Below are 23,632 nucleotides of genomic sequence, written 5' to 3'. Positions count from 1 at the left end.
GCCAGCTAGCCAACACAACAGCCGAGCGCAACACGCTCGGAGATAATGGCTCTTATCAAAGCACCAGATATCAGAGGTGCCGTTCGCCCATTCGGATGTCATGGACGCATTCTGATCAACACTTATTTGACCGCAGTCACGCGGCGTGCTTGATCAGTGACTTATGTTTCAACGAAATCAATGCAACAGTATCCTTTAGACGTTATTGTTTTCCTCACTACATAATATTCATATATATATACATATATATATACGAGGATGACTTCTTCCTCAGTTACATTTAATAATGCAACATGCTCTGGGCGTAGCACTTATATTCTCGTATAGGTGCTGTTTACTTATAAACAATTTGCATATAATTTATTTTCAACAAATATGTACAAATATGTAATAATATTGCTGTTCGATATACAATCTTGTGTTATTGTGACGTCCAATAGCTCGCGTAACACAAAAAGTACTCGCATTATTGACTAAGAATCTTTGCAGTATACCTGCGTGTACAAGAGACAGCTGAAAGGTAGCGTAGCTAGGTAAAGGGACCATATCGTGTCGTAAGAAGCCGTTGAAGTAACATAAGCGCAGCAAATTATCAGGGTCGTGCCTCGTGCGACGATGTCGGTTGTTACAAGCATGCGGCGAGTGCGACCGCTGCCGCTACCTACGCGTCCGTCTATACATACTCTATCTATATACTACTGATAGCTATATACCTACAGCTACTCGTGTAAACAACTGCCGAGTGTTGCTTACTCGTAGGTTATAACATCGGAAAAATACGACCGCGGGCGTAGCAAAGGACAACCACTTTACAATGCTCTCCGGCATAACATTTCAAGAGATGAAGGTGCTTATCGAAGTCAGTACAGGGCTAAAAGTTAAGTGTTAAATTGTTGGTTTTGATGGTAACTATATGATAGCGTCGGATGCTATAGCTAGGTGAGATTTTTAATAAGTCGGTGGCCTGCCATATTGAAGTCGACTGTTTCAAAACAAGTTTCAATGTGTGCAAGCGCAAGCAGCCGGCCGCCAGCTGCCATCGTGTCAGGTGGTGTGTGGCCTCGCGGTCACCTCACACAAGCACTTTGCCACCTCTAACGCGTTTGCTCTAAATAACAGTTGCAAGCAAATATCTATTTACTTCCAACATGCTGTAAACGCAGTAACACGAACCGAACACACGACAACATAAGAGATGTTTCTTCATAGTAACATTAGAACGTTATTGGTACATCTTAACATAAACGTACAAGGCAAATTATCCTTCAATAGTTTCCAGTATACCATGCTAAACTATTTTTACAAAATTCAACGTGCTTTCACTTGCTTCTCTTATCCAATTTTAATTACATTGATAGATTCTTACACATACTACATCAGAAAACGCAGATATAACACAATACATTGAGAAGTATTAAAAAAGCTTTATTCTAGTCATAAAGTATTGAATCTCTATATAAAAATGTGCAGACACTCGTAGGTCACATTAGGTGTTGCAGCGCTTGATCAGCGAGGTCACTGTATCTATATTATAGAGTGCGTCGCCCGGCCACACTGCAAACGACAATACAACATATGGATTTGGTGTCGACCGAAAGCGACCACGCATACATTACGTGCCGCCTACAAAGCACACGAATGTCTATCTGTAGATATCTGCACACGGATTATGTTGTTGAATATAGCACTCTGGCACCGTATGCCGCTCTTTGTTGGCCGGGCGATGGCTGGCGCGAACACAGCCGACCTCTTTTCATTTCAGTGACGCAGATAGGGACGACCGACGCTATTATATTCGACATAAAAGTATCCTGCTTTTATTAAAAAGTGAATGTACAGTTGCTTCAGACTCGAATGCTCAATGATATCAACTTATAATAGTGGTTAATAATAACAGTTTATAGAAGTTTCATTAAGCAGTTTTCTCGTACATTGGCTCGAGTTTGTTGACATGAAATTTAAATTGGGATGTTGCCAGTAACATGCGAGTCATGCGTCCCGTATACAAGGGATGTAAGTAAACAAGCTGTAATAAAGAGGTGTACGTGTGAGCGGTAATAGGTTATCCTATGTGGCTTCAGAATCCCCTGAGCAAGGCTATCCGTTGATAACGTTATCTCGGTTGACTTGCGGCGGTGGCAATACAGCATTAGGCATCTTGTAGCCAACAGTATATGTCCGAAACACGAAGAGAATGCGTGAATGCCATATCTCTTGTTTAAAGACAAATTTACGTTCATATTCGTTTACGTCATGAACGAACAAGACTGTCAACTTTAATACGTAAGCAATAAAGGGATGAGATGATTTAAATCTTAAAATTTTACATCGCACTCGTAATTATTTAAAAAAACAACATGAATATTTTAGAGAATGTCTAAATTTTTATCCGTCTTATGTAAATAATCTTCCTTTGTTAAGCTGTCCAACACTATCGTATAAATAAATTATAGCAAATTTAAAAATACTACTTCTGTACTAAAAACTCTACATTTTTTTAAAAGCAATCATGTTATATTTGTTTGCAGCGCTCTACATTAAAAAGTAATCGCATTTCCAACATAACATTTTCTTCTACACGTAGGAGGATAGCAGGAAGGTTAGCCCCCCGTCGCCCTCCGCCCCCGAGGATGACACGGGAGGTCGATCCGGCCTACACGCGAAGAATTCGACCTTTATCTACATTTCACATTTTATCCCAGCATTAGAGAAGACATTTCTAGACTTTTCCCCTTGAATCGGATATTGCAAACGCGATAAACTTATTTGATATCATACTTGCAAAATGGTATTATTACTTTTTTAAAGACTTCTAGAGTTTATCTGATAATTTTCACTTATGTATTCACGCTTACAATATAGTTATACTTATTTCAATATATCCTTTTGTTAGCATTTATGCTTTTCAGCCCTTATGCTGTAATACATTATGTAAGTAGGTTCATTATATAACTATAGTTTATATTATGACAGATAACAGTTCAATCAATACCAAGATTCATGTGGCATCTTGTGCTATGGACACTCAGTATAAACCAGATAATATTGCTTAAAGATTATTGCTATGTGTTTTGTATGACGACGTTGTAAGTCCTTACAGATTAAGACGTGATTAATCTCACATGTGTGGTGACGATAAAGTACAAGATAATTGTGATATTGTTACGATATAAGCACGACAAGAACGGCCTTCTTAAATCTTACTCACCATTGTAAAATTCAAAAATATTACAACCATTATCTTTAGATCCTATTGCTTATTGTTGTAAGGTAATACTTAGTACATTTTATATTTAATAACAGAACTTTCACAGGTTCATTATAGAAACATACATGCATAATGCGACCAATATTTACATATAGACAAGTGATTTTCAGAAAGGGCTTCAAAGTCAGAATCCATTATAGAACATCACAAAATATTTAGAATAATTAAAACGAGGCTTAAAACAAACAGTTGTAAATTCAAAAGCTCCAAAAGGACTCTTTAAATGTTATATGCACTTCAGTCTACTTCGTTGAAATGATGCACGCGAAAGAGAAGACCTTAAACCATTCTCCACTGTAATAATTATTATATGAAAACTCTATACATAACTACAATGAGGATTTGAGGTACGAATATTAAACCTATAACCTAATATGAAGGTATAAATTACACATGCATTTATTTTAAATATGTACTAAATAAAAATCATATAAAGTTGTATAGTGATAAATTTTGTGAAATGTGTAATGTGACGGACATGTTTATATAATAAATATATAGTTATAAGAATTCCGCTTTTCGCTTCGAAAGTAAAGTAAAAGATTTATGATTGGATTACTATTTCAAAATTATTGTTATACCTAGTATACCAGAAAACCATCAATGAAGTCCGACACTCTCCTGACTAATTGGGAAGCTACTTAGCTTTGCTTTGAGAATGAACTCGGTCATTCTGCTTGTTAAAACATTTCTTAATAGTAAAAATTTTCTCATCAGGAAAGAAAGTTTTCCTACAAGATATCTCTTATATAGCTTGCTTTGTTAAAAACGGGTGGTAACTCGTTAATATACATTTTAAAATTATCAGATAAATATTGTTCAGTTCGTCACCTAAGTCTTATAATAGGCTGCAAATCCTACGTCATCTTTTAAAATAAGCGACATGGTTCTAGGTGCTATATCAATTTCTCCAGATAAAATCTTCACTGCTTTGATCGCACTTTTCGTACGAATGCTATCTAACATTGGAACGGTTTCTGTCACAAATAGACGAGGTTTCATTGTATCTCTTAATAGCCTGGTACACAAATATACAACAAAATTCATAAAAAATTCCTTTTCCATACCTACGTTGTGTAATAGTTCTAATCACTATTTCATAATTTTTCTTTTAGTTATGGACATATTAACAAGTGTTCCAAAAAAAACACTACGTGAATACGCCGGGTGTAATTTAGTCGATACGAGTAAAAGTCCAACGAAAACTACCGCCAAAAGAATATATAGTAAGATTTTTTAAACTTTCTTTCCACATACTGATCAAATTTGCGGATATCCATATTACATTATATTTATACTACCTGCGCCCCGCGGTTTCACCCGCGTAAGTCCGTATCCCGTAGGAATATCGGGATAAAAAATAGATGTTGGCCGATTCTCAGACCTACCCAATATGCTTACCAAATTTCAGAGGAATCGGTCAAGCCGTTTCGGAGGAGTATGGCAACGAAAACTGTGACACGAGAATTTTATATATATAGAAGATCTTTCATTTTTTTTTTAAATTAAATTTAAAATTATTTATTTATTTATTTATTTACTTATACAAGCATTAGTATTCATTAATTTAATTTATTCAAAACTGAAGTTATTGTTTGTTGAAGACGTTGTTTGTTTGATTGAACGCGCTAATCTCAGGACCGATTTCTGTTTGAACCTTTGCATATGTACCTATGTCACAGAACTCTAAATAAATAGGTAATTTATTTACGAGTTCTGTAACCTAGGTGATACCGGAGTGCTCTAGGCAACCATAGATTAGTAATAAACGGGTAATATATTTTGTTTGTGAGATATTCATAATACTAATATTTATTTATAGACATACGGAATTTAAAGAAAATCCATTTTCCTACCACCACTCATACGATGTGCCTCAGTAGTGTGCATTCATTGTTATAAGGACAAAGTATATAACCTGCATTCATTGCATCTGTCTAGATTGCTATTTGCTTGAGTACTGCATAGATGCACTACCACCTGCTATGGTTGCCTTATATGAATCGTTGTAGCCTGACACGTACAGATCCATGTTAACAAATAACAATGATACAGCAGATGTCATTAATGTGACTAACGTTGTAATGCAAGCATTACAGAGATAGATTTTAAATTTTAATGATTCAAGGAAGCTTATTTCTTGACGCGTATTTACATTGCTTTAATCAACGACACTAGAAATTTTTATATGCGTGTAGTCAATTACGAGAATCACTCAAAACAAACGTATATTAAATATCCATTTAAAAGAATACATACATCGTATTTTTACCGTATAAAATCTTGGTCTGTTTGTCAGTCGTTTTAACGACTGTGCTACAAAACTACTGAACTAATTTTGAAGAATTCACTGGCAGATAATGGAATACTCAGTCACACTACCTTATTAACATTATAATAAGGTAAGATTGGGTTAGTATTCTTAAACGAAACAATTATCTCATAATGTGCTCTCATTCGCAATTGCAATCGTAATGCAATAACCTGACAAGGGAGGGGACGTAGTCATTGTATAAATTATATAATTCGTAACGCTAGTTTAATTTTTAGTGTTAAGCATGTTTCCGTGAAATCCAATTTTTAGAGCTTACCCAAACAACTTTCGTGTTCGCGATTATAACAAAATATGAGAAACTAAATTCATATAAATCATTAAAATAATTGAAATAATTTGTCTATCTTAATATACATAAATTGTTACGTTGTTTATCCGCTCTGAGCTCCTAGACTACCCAACATATTTTAATCAAATTTGCGCAACGTGTGCAGTATGATCAACTTAGAATATAGGATAGTTAATATTATTTCAATTACGATAGACAACTACCCGGGCGGAGCCGGGGCGGGCAGCTAGTGCTCATATATAGTTGCATCAGATCTCTAGATTTTCATCTGCAACGTTATTTAGCGCACACGATTCAATATGTAAATATAACGAAGTGCAAAGCGCCTCAGCAACAAGCAACAAGTATTGCGAATCGTTAACATTTCAATCTTCGTTGCATATCCAATTTCAAGCTAGACCACTACTGTACTGTGTTGAGAAATGAGAATACAAAAACGTAACGTCGTGCTTTTAACAAACAATGCGCGGCCTAATCGTTGCAAATTAAGACAATGCCAGATGTAGTAGGATAAATCGAGGACATTGAACGTGCCGCAGATAATATAGCGCTCTAGTGTAGGATTCAGTGGCTTGCAGTAAAACGAGCAAGAGCTGGCGACAGCTGCATTGCAGCTGCCGGCGTCCGATGGCGATGTTACCAGGGCATATGCGAATTATTCAACCACTGTCTAACACATTATACAGGTGACATACAGGAGAAAAGTAATCATATTTAATCTTAAAATAGTAAGTAAATAAGGGAATGCTCGTTATAGGATTGAGTTCTTTACTTGCTTATTGTTTATGGTTAATAAATGTCGAAAAAAAGATGTAAAGACTGCATTATTGTTACGTAAGAATGTGTAATTAAACTGTGTGCTTAATTAACATTACAGTAATTTAAACAACTGCTATACGAATGTAATTTAGTTTTACACCATGCTCTCATTAAAATTGGATATAATGAAACTGAGATCTAAGCACTGATCGTCTATCGAAATTTTGTGAAAACACAGTTGCAGAATTTGTCTGCTGAACTGTATTAATTCAAGCTTCGCTACCTATTTATTATTTCAACCGCAATTTAATATGTAATTTCAGAGTACGGACTTCGTGCAAAACTTTTCAGTCAGCAATTCCTTCATCACGCCAACATTCAAGGCATTGCTTCCACGAAGCAACGACTATTTACGACAATTATCAACATACGTAGGCCCTGTTGCCGCTATATTTGCCATTTTAAGTGCTATCCATCGACCGATTAGATATGGACTGTATCAACTGTGAATTCAAACAATATCAAGATTCATCTTGTATGACATTATTGTCCTTACAATGTTATGTTTTTTAATGGAATATGTGATTTAATTTATCATATTACATCGACATTGTATGCTATAATGGCAATAATCATTATCATTAAATGTTTTGTCCACATTGTCTAATAGGTGTTAGGTTTACTCAGAAATATTAAATTATTTAAAAGTTGATAATCGAAACATTGTAATATAATGTCATGAATGTTAACCGATAATTATTATAAACAAATAAATTGTCGATTCATAATTATGTACATATTAAAATCTTAAAAAAGCAACTGACTAGACTACAGTACTCGCAGATCAGAGACGACATTTAGAACATAACTTCGATTTTGATCAGATAGACTTTTAGCGAATTTATCTCGGGTTTCACTAGCAACTATAATAAACGTAATAATATATTAATATATCGCGTTTATTTTTGTATGGACTAAAAATAAATTAATTATATTCTCTCTACCTCATTTACCGCCTTATAAAATAACAGCATAGCTCCTTTTCCCGCGCTAAATATTAGTAAGGCTTCTAGTATGAAAATAAAAGATATTTAAAAGACAGAAAAGTATTTTCTGTCACCGCTTCGGTTTTTCTCGGTTATCGTCTGGGGAGACGATTTACGTAATGACGGTTACGTCCTTGTTCGGTTTCATATCTTCCGCCTGGAAAAAAATTCCCACTAAATGGTAATAGTAGCAAAAATTCATGACGATTTTACGTTTATTGATTTACCTCGCATATAGGTAAAATACACTAATTTGTAAATAATTGGAAAGTCGGTGGCGCTACTGCATTCTAGATTTCTTTTTAGTAAGCTATTTTTTTGTGCTTTCCGAAATCCCTAATATTATTTTATAAAATTATGTGATTACTAGCTGACCCGGCGAAATTCGCAACACCATAAAACATTTTTTGTCATACATTCCTTATTTATTACCTTCGCAACCTAACCTGCTTTATTATTAATACACTGAAACTAAGATTATCAACAACGGTTCCGCCATTCACGGGTTGTAGGGTGATTAACGACCAGTAACTGATTTTTTATATGCAACAGTAATTGAATTTATATTTAGATAGGTTATGAACCTTCTGATTACTTTTTAAGTAAGCATTCTCGGCTAAATACTTTACTTTATTATTATTATTTCATGTGTTTGTACGTATGATTGCCACGACAAAGTCTTAATATGTATTTTAAAACGTTTGTAATATAAATAGCGTCGTGTGTATTAAATGTACTTTACATAAATCACCGCAAATTCAAGCAATTTCTTGCCAGTTTTGGTTCAATCGTTATTGCTTTAGTGGACAAATCATACCTTTTCATAGAACGCTTGAACGGATTTCGTCACCTTACAAAATGATGGATGACTTTATTAGAAGTTACTAGGAACAAAACTGATTTCTTATATCATTGTTATATGGATCCCAAGATCTATTAACCGTTAACGTTCTATTGATCTGTTGAATTCGTGCAAGCAAAGAATTAATAAGATAATTTTATAGGTGTGTCAGGGGCGGACCTGAAACTGGCATTGGCATGATCACGAGAACTTGTCTGTGCACTGACATGAAACATGGCTCTAACAGACTCATACCTAGCGCCTATGAGATGTACTAATTAGCCGTTTGAGCTCTAAAACACACGCTAATGTTGCATGTTAGATAACAGAATATTTCATAAAAAGATCTTCATAATTATTATTGATAGATTTTGAACAATTACGGTCACGTAATAAAAAAATCGTTTTATGTTACGTTAATACACAGCGACTCAGATAGTTAATTTACTTTGCGACGGCCTCAACGTGAAAGCAGCAGATTTAGCAAATCCTTGGAAGTCCCGGGTCGACCACTCCTGCGGGGAGCGCCACCACCCTACCGTCACCCACCCCCGACTTTCACTCTCTTGTGCGTCGGGGATCTCGACCCTGCTACGGCATTGAAACACTGTTAGTGCGGCCCCCCGAGCACGCGGTATTATGCCTACCGGTACCACGTTTAGGTGCTATTTTAGCGTAAATTGAATATAACGAGGCCGTGAGCAGTTTCAACGATGCGTCTAGGGTATACTAAGTACCATTAAGGTGGCGCACAATTTTAGGGCGTGCCGTGTGTTCCATAAGGGCGAGGATCGCGTGTGCCAATTTCATAACACGCAAAACACTTTGCTGGCGAAGACAACACCGGACGAGTGCCGGATCCCTCGGCAACTCTACACCGTGGTTCGTTCGTAAGCGTAATTTTCAAACTACATTTTGCGATCTTTGTTGTATTATGTTTCAGAATAAGAACGTCGGTTTTTGAAGTCACGCGGTGTTGACGTCGACGTCATTGTAACAACCAGCGTGGTCATACCTAAGAATTAACAGCTTAAATAGGTAAATCACGTTTACTACAATACGGACTAATTGTACTAACAATGTTCTATTCTGTTCTAAAAACGTATTCTGTGTTCTAAAGTTTGAAAAAGTTAAATAAAAGCCAAAACAGCTAATTCTTATTAAATGCGCGGTTGGAACTGCCGGTATTACGTTGAACGCGGCCTACGTAGATAAATCTAGTATATAAACGAGATGCGCAAGCATGTCCGTATCTTTATATACCCATACCTACTAAATAACATCGACGCAAGAGCAAAGCAAAGACGGAGCAGATCCCGAGGTCGGTCGCATTTGCGCTGTCATCGAAGTGAGTCCGCGACCCTATGGCTCTCGCGATAAGGCGCACATCGCCGCGCGCGCTTGCTGACCTCACCGTACGCCGACAAATAATAAATATGTAACACTGATAAAGCCGCAGAAGCGTTGACCGGCAAGTATTTAGGGATTCTTATTCACCATACAACGAACGGCTCGATCAGGTGGTCTTTCCTAGATAGACGGTATCGGAGATCATGTTGATACACATCAACGGCCTTTCCATGGTACCCAACTGTTGTATTCGAGACGGCGGACCGCAGCGCTTTCTAGCTAAACAAAGAGTGTAATCATGGAGGTAAATAACATGAAGGTCGCGTGCAAAACTTACCTGCGTGCGGGCGGAGATGGTGTCGCGCGCTGCTCGTACAACACTCGTGTCGGGTGGCGCGCGGCTGACTGGCGGGCAGCAGCGAACATCGCCGCGGCAGCAACGGCCCCCTCCCGCACCCCGCAGCGCGCCGCTGCATTCCGTACGTGTGCCCGGTCCCCGGAGCCGTCGGGAGAGTCGCCACTTGTCACCTCAAATAACAAGCAAATCATGATTGCTGCATGCCTAACCCGACGTCGCACCCCGGACTTGCACGCACTACACACGCCACCAGTCTTTAACCTTTGCGTGACCGTCACGACTCAAACCTACACGATGGCCTCGCTACCCGCCAACTATTCCTACTTATTCACACTGTTACTGTTCCTACTCATGTTTCCTCGACGATCACATAATAGAACGCCTTCAAAACATCCAAGATTATACTAATTAGCTAATTATCACTCACAGATTGCGAATAGAACAAATTATGTATGAGCTGGTTATTGTTAATTACCTACCTAATCGAAAGACGATACTAAGGTTGATTCTACGTGTGAAGGCGTTTATACCATAATGTTGTTATAGTTATACAAAATACATTCCATGAACTATCTTTCCATTTCTATTATTAAATGTAAGCAAGCGATATATTATGTCATACAATGAAGGGCGATTCCCATTATGTTAAACTCATTAACATTGTTTATATACGTCAACTCGAATTAGTTAATTATAAACTACATAAACTTGGAACCACAGTCTGTCTCATTTCCTACGCCTTGTAGGAAAGACGAAAAACAAGACACAATAATAACAATGGTTTATCTTCTTCTTACCAAACTAATATCATAATTAGTGTTTATGTTACAGTAAAAACCTGTTTCAAACGCGTTTTTTTAGTTAAAACTAGTTGTAACCTAGTGCCTTAATAAAAATTTGTTGTGACTAAATTTATAGTACGTTAAACTGCTTCTTTCGCAAACTGATTCGGATGAGGTTTTTTTATAATCCATAATTATTTTTTGTTTGAGAGGGAAACGCCCCAATGTCAATTCTGGCGACGGTTCAGACTTCAGAGTAACACGCTGCCCTTGTCTCTCCACTCCACGCTAACCTATTTTTATACTAAAAACTATATAGATTTACGTAGACGGTATATAATATTGATTATTGTTGATAAAAAACATATCGAAATAAAGAAGTATGGCTGAATAAGAGAGTAAAGATGTGTTGAGAATATAAAGGAAATCAAATAGAAGGATGTAGATAGATCTGTATTGCCTTTGATATTGACTTGACATTAATTACTTTTGACTAATATGTAATTTGAGCATAAGTCACGGCTAGTTTTAAGAAAAGCCTCAAGTTAAAAATACACTAATTAAGGTAAAAGAGTTATAATGATAATCGGGCTCTTAATGTAACTTACATACATTGTATTGTATACTCATAACACTTGTGATAATTTGTAGTTTTATTGAGAAGCGTTTAGTATGGATATTAATCGTATGTTATATCGCCAATTGAAGTAATATCAGGATAAACAAACTTATTATAACCTCTCTAATACACTTATTGAGAAGACATTGAAAAAGGTACTCGTGTATCTTTTTTTAAACTCAAGCACACTAACTATTCTATGTGCTTACATAATAATGAATTATAATGATTTATGTGATAAACATATACAATTTTTTTTTATTTCAGTGGTAAATAAACCTCAAAAGTATTACATTCAATACTAACTTAATTATCACCGGCACCTTCGTGCTCTAAGGGGCTACAACTTTATAGCAGTACGTATTTGAATACTTATTAGATTTGGAAGTTAGATATACTATCTATGTATCAGTCTATCGTCTAGATAGATGTAAACAGTCTCACGATAGCAGAGTAGCTCGACATCGACTGTGAAAATTTGGTAATTTTTTCGAACTATCCACTAGGCTTAATGTTATAACAATGATGTCGCAAATATTGTGCGAAAAGTTTCAAGCTTTATAATTTTTTGTTTACGTATTACATCTCTATTTAAATTTTTAAATCTGTGAATATAATGTATGTCTGCATGATAAATTTCAAAGGATAATATGTTAAAAAGTGAAGATAACACGAGGAATTTAGGTATATATATCTTAAATTAGGGCATCAAAAAAGTTTTTCACAATATTGTCAGTGATATACTAATGTTACGACGCAGATTCTCTCAATTAAAATTCAAACTCGAGCATTTATCTATTCCATTACACTAGTCTTCAGAAAGCCCTTTGAAACGTCAAAATAAACAATGTAATATACATTGTTGTAGAAAAGTTTATGGTAAAAAAAATCATTTGAAGAAATTGAGATAAAATGCTCATCGCGTGTATTACAGCACTTTTTTATATCTTTTATAGTTTAGGTGGTCTGTTGCGGGTCTGTTTCAAGTTCTCGAGTTTCCAAAAATATAATATAAATTATAGCTTATGTGTTGCCCATACTAAGTGAAGTATGTAGTGATTATAGTACAAAGAAAGTCGCTTTTTCTGTCCCTGTGTCTATGTATGCTTAAATCTTTAAAACTGCACAACGGATTTTGATGGGGGTTTTTTTTATAGATAGAGTGATTCAAGAGGAAGATTTATATGTATGATAAGATCTATTAAACTACTCCAAATTAACGCGTGCGAAGCCGCAGGCAAAAGCTAGTAATACTAAAGTAATTCAAATCCGTCCAGTAGCTCTGGAGATTTGCGTGTTCAGACACATTTTTTTTGGATTCGTGCTCTATTGCTGTATTTAAGCCCTTTTTAAAATTTTTTATACATAAAATGATAATAATTATTTATTTAATATTATTATTGCATATTTTACTCCTTGCTTCATGCAATTTCCTTCGCGCGGTCTGGTTACTAGCTAAAGTAGCTTTTTAAAATAAATTAATTGAATATTTAAAATTTCAGTTTTTAAGTATGATTAATTTTATTTTGTGTCTACCATGTACTGGTGAAACATTGTATCAATAATTTTATAAACATTGTGTAACATTTTAAATATATTGCTTGGGGATAACATTTTATAGATAGCGCTGATCATCAAGTAAATCATTCAGGATGTGAACTAAAATTGGAGAAAAAATCCAAAAAAAATAATTCAAAGTTTGATACCTATAGCTATCTCATCCATATTAAATAACATTATTCAAGAAAATATTCCGAGTGAATTAAAATTTAACACAAGCGCCATCTATTTGTTTCTATTGGAATTATTAAGATTCTGTCTAACCTTACGCATTAATTAATCGCGTTTAAAGAATGTTATGAATAAATCTTTAAATGGCATCAAATGTCAATGCAATAATTTAACATAATATATTTCATCCAATAATATCAATTACGATGTTATCTATGAGGTGAATTTTGAAGTATGCAAACACTGTTAAATTATATAGAGCTACCAATTTTGTTTAATTGTGTTTGTTACCTTTTTCCCTGGCTGCCTGGAGAGTAAGTTATAAGGCTGCCCAATAAGTTGTACTCTTTCTATTTCTGTAAGTAGGTGTTAAAGTTTCCTATGTACAACTGTATTAGAGTGTTAAATAAATAAATCATTTTTCATCAAATAGTTTGCCTCCTTGTGTAGAATTGAAAAAAAAGACGCTTCGATTTCACTTTTTTTTTTGATAGTAAATTTCTAATTCAAATGCGAGATATTAAATTGACTTGTAAGGTTTTGCCTTCAACTGCATTGCTAATCTTTATTCTAAGGCGCGAAAATATTGTAGATAAATGTTCATTATATCAAAATTTTCGCAATATTTATTTTAAGATTACATTACATGACTTATAATTACCACACATGCATTCCTAAGTTCTTCCCTTGCGTTTTACACCTAATTGTAGGAACTAGATACATACATAGGTACTTCTGCGTGTGCGTGTGTGTGTGTGTGCGTGTGCATGCATGATAGAGTGTAGATTTTAATTTTCTTATGTTTGGTGACATCAAAAATAAATATACAATAATATTGTAATGTTGTTAAGAGAAATATTATTACTAATATATAAATATTATACTTGTGTTTTAGATTGGCACCAGAGAGAGCCTAGTGTCATGAACACCACCATGCTACGAGGGGTAATAAAACATCAGATTTCAAGCGTATTCGGCGTAGGTATATAAGTTGAAGCAAAAGAAGAAACTAAGTCTAATCTACACTAATATTATAACAAGGAAAGTTTTGTATTTTTGTATGTTTGTAACGTTTTCACGCAGAAAACCAATGGACCGACTTTAAAAATTCTTTCACCATTAGAAAACTGCAGCTTAACTGAGTGACATAGGCTATATATATATATGTACAACGGGCGAAGCCGGGGCCAATAGCTACTTAGTAATAAAATTCACAACAGATGGCAGCACTTGTTCATGATGCTTTCTTATATTAAGTTTCCACAGAAAATTACATTTACGCTACAGCTAGTATTCTATACCAATTTATTGTTTATGACACCGACTATTCGATTTAAATATGTAATTGTTGTTATTAGATAACTGTATATACCTATTTGTTAAAATCTACCACAATATATATATATATATATATATGTTATTATAATCCGTTTTCGTCAGAATCTGTTTTAACTTGGTATAACTAGTTGTAACGAATTGGCTTTGTTATATCTCGGTTTAACTGATGATCGAAACCGGCAAACCGCGTAACTGTAACATATTATACAATCTATTCATATTTTCGGCTATAAGAATAAAGAAAATATAAGGGTCCTAAAGGAGTAAGTACCTGGAGATTTTATTTGTATCAGTCGCAACCAGACAAATAAAGCCATTTGTCATTAAAGTTACTCTATAGTGCTCATCTTTAGTGACTGGTTTTGAAGAAGCTTTTGTTAGACTTTTTACTACGTGGCTCATTATTATGAAAAACAAATATAGGAATGAAAAAGTTTTTCAAATTTAACCTTAGATATTACTAGCAATGCTAAAGAGAAGAATTCATCATATCCAAATTGAAATTTAGGTCTGACATTTCGTATTATGTAGATTTGATTCTGGCTTTTATCTTATTCTTAAGATAAAGAAAAAGAGGGATAAATAAAACATAATTTTATCGATTTTTTTTTATTTTATATACAAATATAAATTTTCCCTTACGTCATAAAACTTATACTATGTTTTAAACTTATTTCCTTATACTAGTCTGTACAAATTTTGTACGATGGTAAGGGCAGTGCGTGCGGAAGAGATCGCAATTTGTCAACAAAATTATGGCGAGTGCTTGAATAAATACTGTGCTGTCCTGAATAAATGGATTAATGGATGTTAGCTATTTAAATAGAGATGTTAGAATAAAGAGCTAGATAGAAAAAATCGAACGGATTTCGCTAAAATGTAAAGCGGTGTTTCTTAGAGAATCACAGACGAATGCCTCGGTTGGTGCTTCCGACGTAGTTGAGGAGCTCTTCAGAGTCCTCGCAAACGAAAGGTTTTTCGTGGTAACAGGCAACGTCGTGCCAGGCGATGCCATCATTATACACATTGTTGAGAACGCTGAGGCAGGATTCGGTTGTACCGTTGATGTCATACTCGGCGTTGTCAGGTTGACGCTGTTTCTTGTGTCCAGTCTGAGACCATGGGTTGTATCCCCAGCCGTTGGGGATCTGGAAATATTAATTGTATTAAAAATGTATTTCTGTTATCGTTTTTGTTGTGCTCCATTATATATGCAAACATTATCTGTTATCAAAACTACAATCTTGATTACTTTTATATTACAGTTGCAAGTTACAATAGTTTTAGATTTGTATTTAAATAAGAATTATCTAAACTAAAAGTATATTTTAATTTGTTGGTTAAAAATAACAAACCTGGTTTGTTGGTGATATCCTTTCCCTGTTGGCAGACCAGAACCATCCTAAGAGATTCTTTGGCTCAAGATCTCTACGCGATTCGCAACCTTTGAAGTCGCACAAACGGCCAGATGTCCAAATGTACGGTACATCATCTGTAATAAGAAGTCATTAATTATGCATGCATTCGTAACAACTTCAACCGTTCTGTTTACTTGCTGTATTTGGAATAAGATTTGTAAGCTTTGGTAATAATTTGTAAACAAAATTCCTTGAACGACTTAAGCAACTCACAGTTAACATCGCAACTATCTTAACTTATAATTAAGATGTTATATTTTTTTAATATTTTAACTGTAAGGTTATATTGCGTTTCCTAATGAGTTCTTACTTTGCTGAATAAGTTTGAAGATCAGATTGTTTTCTTCCTGGGTTTCCATTGAGACGAGGTCCATGCAGTACTCGCGGCAGATGTTACGTGCGTCCAGCCAATCTACCTTCCTGTTGGCAAGGGCTGGAACATGGCCACTGTAGAAGTAGTTGTGTCCACGGTAGGTAAACTCTTTTGGTCCTGTAAAAAACAATTTTATTATTATTATGTAAAATTTTGTGTGTTCAGTGTGTGGTGGAACATTTAAATGGCTTTTATTTACCGTGTCACGTATAGTTAGTTTTTCATGCAGCAGCACGTAAATGAGAAACAACGTGACGTATTTATTGCATTGGTATATAAGGCTGTTGATTATTATTAACTCCAAAACTTACACCGATCATCATACGATGCGATCGTAACTGACTTGGAAATGCATTGACAAGGTTACACAACAACGTGACCTCACGCAAGCGAGAAGCAATGGCATAAATAAATAACTGAATAACAATTTAACAGCTAGAAGCAACTATGAACGTATAGCTTTGCGCTGTGTCGACCCTCAGATAGCAGGTCATGTACCCACTGAGCGACCGAAGCACAACCACGGTCATGACATTGAAGTTTTGTGGCCGAATTCAGTAATCGTGCTAAACTGTGACCAATGTGTCGAAATACTTTGGAGGAACTCGACTTTACATAATCGACGGTCCGTCCGACCTTTCCGTATTTTGTAATAGCGTCTGGACATGCATTATCGAACCAAAATACTCAGTACTACGCACATGAGGAGGTAATAAGAAACTTTTTGCTGATCCAATGACTTCGGTTGACCGCATATTTTAAGAATTGATTTGAAACAACTTTGAGGATACCTAAGTAAGTTAGTATATAAGTAAATTTTTATAGGTATGTAGTATATACTCATATTAATAAAGAGATATACCGATTCCAGTTACTGTAGTAAGAGTTCGGTAATTTTATAAATGAAGTCTTTGTTACCCACATTAACAGTACTGGTTACCTATATTGAATAAAATTACTTCACACCACATTTAAAAATTATTTAAATATTTTCGATTTGACCCTAAAATCTCACTAAAAAGTTTAAAAAATAGTTTTATAATCAGAGACTTGATATATTACGTAATGAATCGTGTATGTTATATTACTGACTATCCAAAATATAATTAAAAGCAGTGCGTGCCTTCACCCACTGTTTAGTTTGTATAACTACGAATATCTATATAATAAATCATTGAGTATTTTATGAGTAGAAAATTAAAATGACAAATGCGCCAAAATTAATAACATTTATTCGTACTATGTACGTACATACTTCTTATCTTACTTCTTACTAATATTATAAATGCGAAAGTTTGTAAGGATGTGTGTGTGTTTGTTGCTCTTTCACGCAAAAACTACGGAACCGATTGCAATGAAATTTGGTACGTAGACTGCTGGACAACTGGAATAACATATAGGTAACTTTTTATCCCAAAATCCCTATGGGATACGGACAAACGCGGGTAAACCGTGGGGCGCAGCTAGTAATCCATAACTCGAATCGAGATGAGCGACGCGTGCCATCTTTGATCCGAACGGGGCGAGTGGATCGTCCGTTATTTGCTTCTAACTTCCAACCAGGCCAAGGTTCCTCAGCCGGATGTACTTTTTATATCTAAACACCTACGAGATGGCGCTAATTTTTATTCAAATATACAACACATAAAACTTTGTAAATAACGTCATTATATTGATAATGATGCAGTTTATAAGCATATAACAATATTTAATTATGCCTTTACGTATAGCAAGTTAAATTTTTTGTATTATTACAAAATGACAATAGCATCGAGTGATTTGTTAATATGTTTTTAATATTAACACTTTTTAAAAGAAAGAAAGATCTATATAGGTAATCTGGTGCCTTCACTTTCTCACATTAGACTTTTTCGACTTTTTATAAGATTTTATAGTATGACGTCTCGCAGAAAACATAAACCTATCATAAGAAGCTCATTCATACTATAATGAATGTTTGCAAAAAGTTGTGAAAATCCCACGCTAGAGCTTCAGTCGGGTGAGTTGCTGATAGCTTATGTAACTTTCAATTTATTGTGCCCTGCAAAAATCTGAAAGTCATCACGAGAAATACTTATCTATAACAGTTCATAAAAACGACGATAAATTCAGTGAGTAGGTGTGTCGATTTAGATAAATACTATAAATCTCTCGATAACTGCTGATGATGCCATTTATCTATTGACGATTTTTGAATTGATAAAATACCACTATCCATAAATAGGCAAATTTATTACAAAGGCTTTCAAAATAATAATTTATGGCACCATTTAAATTGAAAGTATTATAACAATCAATTTAAACTTCGAACGAGGTACATACGAACAAATATTACAATATCGTTTAATTGTAATGGGTTATTACTCGGTTACTTCGTTGTGTTGGACGATTATTGCGAATGAGGGGACCTTGCCGCACCGACAGACAGATGTGTGAACTGTGATTGTATGCTGATCAAGCACATTCACAATGGAAATATACAAATAATTTGTAGTCTTCTCACGGGGCCTGACAGCTACCAAGCATTGTTTCTTTAAACAATATTTGGGTACGTTCGAAATGGTCAAGTACATAATATTCATCGCGAATTAAAGGTATTTTGAAATAAAACATCCTTGTAGATACACTCAATCACTTTCAAAGCTAATGTTTAATAAATCCTGTCCAATACATCGGGTTGCTACCATAAATGCTTATTATCCTCTTTATGAGTAATCACATTATTTAATAGTTTGCCTTTAATTTAAACTAAATACCTCATTTAATTTAAATCTAATAAAATTCGCAATAAACTAAACATTCAATATGGCTAAGAAATAAGACTTGTGTATAAAGTATTATATATCCATCAGATGCATTTATTCCATGAATCAATTCAGCAGCTCATTATAATATGTATGTTTTATCGAAATGAATTCTAAAGGTTTTAAAGCGCAGTTGGCATAATGATAGATGCCTAGCTGATAGTTATTTTGAAAGCCTTTGTACTCTATTGATGATTTACAACCTTTACCTTACCTTTAGAGAACTGACGAAATAACCATCGATAAAACACGCTTACAATTAAATTGAAGGTTGAAAATGTTAAACTTTAGATGGCATGCAGCAAGTTTATAAATTAACTTAATACGTGTACGATTAAGATAGGAATTTTCAGTTATTATCAGAAATAAACCTGATAAAATTCTAAAAATACAATAATTTCTTCTGTTTTTCACATCAAATAAACATCAAAATACATATGTAGTAAAAAGACATAAGGAACAAATACCAATTAGTGTCGATTTCCAATGTAACATTTCTACAATTACGTATTTTATTAACTACATAATATACAAAACAATTTTCTCTAGGAAACGTGGAAGCAAATTTGTCTTCCATGATAGAACAATACGTATTTGTTATGGTTTACGATATGAGGTGAATTTCTACAATGTTTTCGTTCACACAGCGTGAAGTGCACACAATTTCCCGTATACAATTTAGATTTCTCATGAGTTTTGAGGCGCATAATATGAATTTAAATATGGACCTTAACCATACATGGTGCGCAAGACTAAATGGTAATTAATTTATCGCCGCCCTTGCATTTATTACGTTTCATTATAATATTAATTAGAAAGTCTACGCACGATTCATCCGCATGCATCTAGATACCTAGTTCCGTAAACTTAAGACTGACTAGTAATGTTTGTTTATTCAGAGACGAGTACCTACAAGCTGTTAAACTGTTGTCGAGTTGCACACAGTTGAGATTTAAAATTATTTAGATGTATTCTTTCTACTACTTATTTGCCTCTTTTGCTGTTATTATTTATCGCAATGAAAAAGTGAAGTCGCGTGTCGCCTAATGGGGTATGGGGTATGGTAATCAGACATTAATTAATTTCTATATTTCTGCGCCTGATGTTACTGGTCATTTTTTAACTTATCATTAACTTTACTTATACATTATTCTAGACTCGCCATATTTCAGCTAAATTAGTCAAGTATTTTGTGCGTTTGAATTACTTCGGAAATATCCAAAATCTACATTTATCTTCTCATCTACATGTTCAACTAAGAGATTATTTGAACAGGATTATGATTCAGAATAAGCATAAAAATTCTTATCTTTGATATTACAATTAAATGTTTGTACTCAGAAAAACCACCAACAGTCGTAGTATCAGAATTTGACAACTTCAGTGCCGATGAAAATCGGATCACACTTTACGAATACCATGTGCAACCTTAACATTTACAAACCCGTTTTATTATTCTCATTACATGATTCATTCATTTTCACTCTCGTAAGTCGTAACCATTGTGTAATGATTTTCACCTAGTAAACAAGCGTAAGCAACTTCGCTTCTTAATGGGCTAATGGCCCTTTGTATGTTGTATGTTTGCAGCGTAAAAGACCTAAAGATAAAGCAAATATTCTGTGATCGTTAAATTTGTAGATATTGGTAGAAGTAATTGAGGTCGTTTACTATCACAAGAAAAATATGAGTTCATTTAAATTAACAATCTAATATATAAAATTCTCGTGTCACAGTTTTCGTTGCCATACTCCTCCGAAACGGCTTGACCGATTTTGATGAAATTTTTTGTGCATATCGGGTAGGTCTGAGAATCGGCCAACATCTATTTTTCATACCCCTAAATGATAAGAGTAAGGCAGAACAGCGTTTGCCGGGTGCAGCTAGTAATATATATTATAAAAACTATTTACAGTTCTTTGAAATATGTACCCGTTTTAATAATGTGTTTTGTAATGTTGATAATGTTTAGAATGTAGAATTACAAAATTGCTTGAGGCTGGTGTCTGTAGCAATTACTACTATACATAGATAATAATCGCCGTCGCAATCGCTGTCATCTACAATCCTTATTTGTTTAGCAATTTAAATATTAAAGTTACTCACTGCTCGCGCATTTGTCGGGTACTGGAAGGGAGAGGAAGCGGCCAGGCTTCTGGGCAGCTGCCAAAGCGGCCAACGCTGCGGCGCACGCCACAACCAACCACGCCTGCATCTGGAACAATCGATTTAAGTTAATATCATCGTGTGATACTGCAAGAAAGTGCATGCACTATACACAAAAATAGGCTTCTTACTATTTAATATTTATAGCTTTTGCCTCAGCATTAAATTGTGTATTCTATTGATTACTTCATGATTTATATTATGATTCTATTTTAATAAATACTAAATTGCATAAATTTTGTAGTTGCCGAGTTATTGCTGCATAGCTGGAAACTTTTATACTTTACGTTTTATATCGCATAAAGTATAAAGCTCTACCCACTTATTAATTGGTGTTTATAATGCTACACACTTAGAAAGGGACTTAATGGGCATATCGATACCGCTGAATTTCTTTTAGTAAGATAAAAATAAAAATCTAACAATAAAATAATAAATTCCGTCATTTAATTATATACCTACAATTGTAAAGGTTCAATAAATTACCATTAATGTACTCTAAACTACAGATATGCGTTAGAATAACAATAATATTTGACATAGAAATTAACGTATGTTAAAGGTCAAGAACGTAGTAAAACGAACATACTGAAACGCACGGTTGATGCTACATCTACGAAAGAATCTCTGTCACATGACCACACCCGATAATCCATTCCTATAATTACTATAAACAGATACAAGACTGGTTCAGTCTTCCAAGAATTTGTTACGTAAGCGTAATGGGATCTTTTTTAATTACGTATAAATATGCCTGATACCTGAAGACGGTCTTTAAATGCCAACGAGGTTAATAGATATTTAATAGGCCGTCGGTTCGTACAGTGATGAGCTATCGAATGAGCCTCATGCTTGACTTTTAGAACATCTAGTGTCTACTGACGAAACTTTGTTTAACTAATCTAATCTTAATAGGCTTGTAAATATGTGCAGCCTGATGAAGGGCTACCAGTTTTTAGAATAGAACATTCTGGAGCAACAATCAAAGAATCATTCAACTAATTAAATATGTACCATTTAAAAATTTAAGTTTATTTGTATCTTTACTACTATCAACATTGAAGTTTACAACATTATAAATCCATGCATTTATATAAGATTAGGCTTAACGTCTAAATGAAATCAATGAAAAGCTTTAGCAATAAAACCCACGAAGTGAACAATGATTTATATTATTGAATTATCATTCAAATATCCATAATGAAGGAACCGGCAGCTAATTTTAGCATCCAAGTGTGAATTGCTTGGTAAAAAAGTTGTTTTATCTCACATTCATGTGTTATAATATATAAAGCCCTCATCTCGTATGTTAAGATGTAGATAGCGTCGTTTTATTTGTTAAGACATTGATGAAGTGGCGTCGCGTTGTTATCATTACGTAAGTGGCCGGCCGGTCCACGCCCCGGAGTCGCTTCAGGCGACACAACATGACTACAAACATAATAACGAAACACTTCGACCTAATTTATAAACAGGCGTAAAGTTTAACCGTGTCACAAGCCGCGTGACATAAGTAAGCAATCAACGATTCTCTCTTTTCACTTCGCTTATTGTATTTTAACGAACGATGTTCGTTAGGCATGAAGCCTTGCTCTGTAAACGTCAATAATACGAGTATAATCTGTTGACTAAAGTAATACGATGCAATCAACGTATGCTAATATAGACTTCATAGTGTCATCTTACGAGCACAAATGGCGTGATCAAACACCCGGAAACAGGTGTTGTCAGGCGGATTGCGAAGGAGTCAGATGGTATATGGTAACCTTGACACGCTAAACGACTCTTAATGTGTGTAGGTAATTGTACTAAGGAGTTAATTACCAATCTAACCATCGATATAGCAAGATCACGTCATCGTGACAGGTAAGGGTCGATTTGTTTGGAGTGTTACTTATTGATTAATAGCTTTCTGCCCGCGGCTTTGCTCGCGTAGTTGCAGGAAAGAAGACCCGCGGTTTTCCTCGCATGATCCCGTTCCCATGGGATTTCCAAGATAAAAACTTTCCTATGTCCGTCTCCTGATTCTAAGCTATCTCTGAGCAAATTTTCAACCAAATCGGTATTTGCGTTCTTGAGTTATAAATAGTGTAACTAACACCACTTTCTTTTATATATATAGACTAGCTGCACCCGGCAAACGCTGTTCTGCCTT

The 23,632-nt window shown here is 34.7% G+C and overlaps 2 protein-coding genes across 3 annotated transcripts in view; both read right to left on the bottom strand.

The window, feature by feature from the left end:
* LOC119829507 (zinc finger protein 845-like) overlaps positions 1–10,596 on the bottom strand; it is a 41,887-nt gene extending 31,291 nt beyond the window's left edge. Inside the window, exon 1 of one of the 2 annotated variants that reach the window (XM_038352054.1) lies at positions 10,226–10,596. The gene's annotated coding sequence lies outside the window, so the exon portion shown is untranslated. The remainder of the gene's footprint in view (positions 1–10,225) is intronic. The other variant, XM_038352080.1, reaches the window with a different exon arrangement.
* A 4,722-nt stretch (positions 10,597–15,318) lies between these two features.
* The window catches only part of LOC119840374, a 16,466-nt gene continuing 8,152 nt past the window's right edge, over positions 15,319–23,632 (bottom strand). Inside the window, exons 2-5 of the mRNA XM_038366969.1 lie at positions 21,418–21,526; positions 16,445–16,624; positions 16,072–16,208; positions 15,319–15,864 (exon numbers count right to left, since the gene is read on the bottom strand). Of these exons, the coding sequence (XP_038222897.1) occupies positions 15,619–15,864; positions 16,072–16,208; positions 16,445–16,624; positions 21,418–21,526 (672 nt within the window). The 3' untranslated portion in view covers positions 15,319–15,618. The remainder of the gene's footprint in view (positions 15,865–16,071; positions 16,209–16,444; positions 16,625–21,417; positions 21,527–23,632) is intronic.

Source organism: Zerene cesonia, chromosome 1 (assembly GCF_012273895.1).
Source record: "Zerene cesonia ecotype Mississippi chromosome 1, Zerene_cesonia_1.1, whole genome shotgun sequence".
In the NCBI taxonomy this organism is placed as follows: Eukaryota; Metazoa; Arthropoda; class Insecta; order Lepidoptera; family Pieridae; genus Zerene; species Zerene cesonia.
This window is presented reverse-complemented; position numbering and strand designations above follow the sequence as displayed.